This window comes from Limulus polyphemus, unplaced genomic scaffold, assembly GCF_000517525.1.
Source record: "Limulus polyphemus unplaced genomic scaffold, Limulus_polyphemus-2.1.2 Scaffold2509, whole genome shotgun sequence".
NCBI classification, from domain to species: Eukaryota; Metazoa; Arthropoda; class Merostomata; order Xiphosura; family Limulidae; genus Limulus; species Limulus polyphemus.
In genome coordinates this window covers 9357-13102 of record NW_013668119.1, presented here as the reverse complement: position 1 = coordinate 13102, position 3746 = coordinate 9357, and the positions used below count along the sequence as shown (strand labels likewise).

General features: G+C 31.9%; 1 protein-coding gene across 1 annotated transcript in view; it reads left to right on the top strand.

The window, feature by feature from the left end:
* LOC106467151 (protein brambleberry-like) overlaps window positions 1-3746 on the top strand; it is a 26268-nt gene that overhangs the window by 17181 nt on the left and 5341 nt on the right. The window contains exons 9-10 of the mRNA XM_013927472.2: window positions 1523-1656; window positions 3095-3297. Of these exons, the coding sequence (XP_013782926.2) occupies window positions 1523-1656; window positions 3095-3297 (337 nt within the window). The remainder of the gene's footprint in view (window positions 1-1522; window positions 1657-3094; window positions 3298-3746) is intronic.

Below are 3746 nucleotides of genomic sequence, written 5' to 3'. Positions count from 1 at the left end.
CTTTCACCTGTGACCCATCTGGAAAGGGTTAAAAGCTTATCAAAGTTTTTTGAAAAAGTCTAATGTTAGGTCTTAGAATAACATTACAAGTTTATTTATTGGTTAAGTACAGTGAAGTTTAGTCCTAAGTAAACTAAAGCAAAAAACATACACAAGTTAGTGTTAATTTCTCACTATCAAATATAGGCTGTTCTTAATAAAGGCTTATCTAATGCTAGGCCTAAAATAGGTAGACCAGCAGATTTTAGTGTCTGCAATTAGAATTTTTTTGTATTAGTCTAGAAATCCTTTATTAAAGAAGTATTGTTTGTAGTAAACATACTTATTTGACTACAGATGTTTTGTGGGTTTCTGCTAGTATATATTAATATTATCCTAATTGTTTTTATATTTTTATTAATATTGTTATATAGATCTATCGTATGATATTCATTTTGAACGTTCAATGTATTATAGTCCTTTTTAAGATTTATGTTACATCAAAGTTTAAAATCGCCAGAGTAAAGTCATTCAAGCTTGAAATGTTGTGAACATAAAAGTCTGTTTATCATTTTACTGTCTGTTTCTTCTTGTCTTAAGATTTCAATTTACTTGTACTACATCATACTGTGATGACTTTCCAATTTTATTGTTTTTTGATTAAACACTATTAAGATGTGTAGTTACTAATGGTCTGACTTCTTGAGTTTTGAATTTTAGAAATTGTTTTCTTGTTCCTTTGCTGTTTCCATCACTCTTTCATCTCTGTAACGTGTTACTACTCATTTTCCATCATGAGAAAGCTCTAACTAGACATTGTGAACAACAGTAGTTTTTATGTTGTATTGATAGGTTTATAATGTGTTTCACAATTAAAATCTTCAGTCGTACGTTGTTTTACTGTAGTTTTGATTTACAGTTTGTCCTTTTGGAGTTAAACTATTACTCATTTTCAAAAATGGCCAAACTTTCAGTTAAATGAAACTATTTTTGTGAAATAGTAATTTTATTTACACAATGTTTAAACTATTGTATATGTATGTTAATTTAAACTTGACCCGACCTCGTAATTTCTTTATTTGGGCAGTTTAGGGTATTAAATAGAGTTTGGTTTACTCCCCAGAAGCTACTCTGTTGGAGTGATATATCAGTCGTACTTCTCCATTATCCCTAATTACTTGTATAGGCACTGCAAGGGGGTGCTTACCCCCCTCAAAAAACAACAACATTAGGACTCTTGCCCACATTATCTAAGCACGTATGCCAAGTTTGGTCCTTCTAGTTTGTAAGGAACACCATGCAGATAAGTGCATGCACACACAAACACATTTCCTCCAGGCCACCCTGAAAACCTGCCTACCAAGTTTGGTCCTGCTAGCTCAAACATTGTGGGAGTAGTTTGTAAACAGACAAACAACCAAGTTCACATAGACATAAATTAATATAGGATAAGAAAAAAATTAATATATTTCACTGTTTCCTATCACATTTCTGTTATTGCTCATCAATACTATACACTCTTCTTGCGTGTGTTCATTTCTAGCAACTCTTCCCAAGTAGAAGAAGAGGACTTTTCAGAAGATGAGGAGATGGCTTCAAAAGCTCGGGAAAGTTCACTTGTTTCAAAATCTAGTGATAAACTCATAGAATCTTGTGTTCGGAGAATCAAGGAAAATGGTAGGTTGATAAAAAAACAAATTTGACATTTGGAACCCGAGATGTTACCTTATTTTGATATGTTGCATTTTTAGATATATGTTGCATCATATCCTCTCTCCAAAATCTTTTGAATGATGAAAGCTTTTCTCTAAAAGAGTAAAATTCACTCTCCACACATAAAATGTCTTTTTTTTTTTTTAGTTTGAAACATTTCCAATAATGCTGTTGTTAAACTGAAGATACAGAAATATTTAATGGTAGTTTACCACCTTATACAATTAAATGTTTCTGAAGATATAAAACCTTGAGACTAAGCTGGGTTCAAACCCATGATTCCACTAAGTGATTAGATATTTTTGCAGTATTTCACACCTTTGTACCAAGTTGAGAGTTATTTCTATGATCATTTGAAACCAGAAATGTAATAATTACTTTCTGTAATATTTTTTTTGTGCTAATATCTAAATAGAATCCGTGACAGCCTGCATGTATAGTATATTTTTGTTAGGTCTCTGTAGTATCAAGGAAACATTATCTACCTCTCTTTCTCGGTCTTCTTAGATTTTTGTATCAATCAATAAATTTTTTCTGCAATGAAAGTAATGTTTAAAGAGCACAAAAAAAAACTGAGTTGAATAATTCATGATCATAGACTTGCCAATTTTCCAGAGAAGCATTCAGTTTAGTGTCAGATCTTCTGGCTTAAATTATTTGATTTTTTTCCTTTTTATTAATACACTCACTTTTATTGTCGACACACTGCACGTATTGAACTTCTCATAGGAAAAAAAAACTTGTTCAGTTATTGTTAAGTAAAAACCATATGGCTACAGTTTAATAATAGTGCTTTCTTAATATCCTTACAACACAAAAGATAAATAATAAGAGATGACCTTAGCAAGTGAAAGATAAATAATAAGAGATGACCTTAGCAAGTGAAAGATAAATAATAAGAGATGACCTTAGCAAGTGAAAGATAAATAATAAGAGATGACCTTAGCAAGTGAAAGAAAAATAATAAGAGATGACCTTAGCAAGTGAAAGAAAAATAATAAGAGATGACCTCAGCAAGTGAAAGATAAGTAATAAGAGATGACCTCAGCAAGTGAAAGATAAGTAATAAGAGATGACCTCAGCAAGTGAAAGATAAGTAATAAGAGATGACCTCAGCAAGTGAAAGATTGTTGATGAGCCAGGAGTTGAATGAGGTGTGTCAGCTATGATGCTTGCTTCTAATCCTTGAAAAGAAGAATGGTGAGAAATGGTTGATACTTCAGGTTCAAGTGTTCCTGTTGACAAGTCGTTTCTTCCTACTGAATTCTTCCTCCTCCGAACCCGATTTGTATGCTTTAACACTACGGGGACCATTTGAAGAAAGAAATGGAATTAGAAAATTACTAAATGTGTTTTTGTTGCATTCGTTTTGTATGAAATTGTATAAATCCTTTAAAAACAGTATTGGAAAAATCCACCCAAAAACTATCCCTACTAGCATGTGCCATATTACTGAACAGTGATCCGATTACCCATTATTCAGAATCTCACTTGCTAAGGTCATTATTTATCTTTCACTTGCTAAGGTCATTATTTCCCAAATCTCTGAAAAATCACGATTTGTTTAATTTAGAACTACCAGGATCACCATTCCCTCCTACTAAGGTAAGAATTGCCATATTCCTGATAAGAGCTGAGTGATTAACTCTATAAATTTATTACCTATGAACATTAATTAGTGACGCGAAAATAATCGAGCAGTTGAAATATTACCATTAAGATTTTTCATTAATTCAAGGATGTTCAGCTTAATGTTATGACTCACAAAATAATTAACTACTTAAAGTTAGTGTTTCCAAGTGTTCCTATATTTGGTTACTCCAACGATCCAAGTCTTGCATGACAATGATCGATTAGAGCTCAAACATTAATCGACCTGCAAGTTCCATTAATTACGCAGAATCATTCGTGACAAACTAAGAGGCATGTATAACAAAAGATACAGCATAACATTTAAAAAAATTAAATTGTATATTAGTGCATCCTCGGCAGGTTATCTTTCTTAAAATTAAATGCTATATTAGTGCATCCTCGGCAGGTTATCTTTCTTAAAA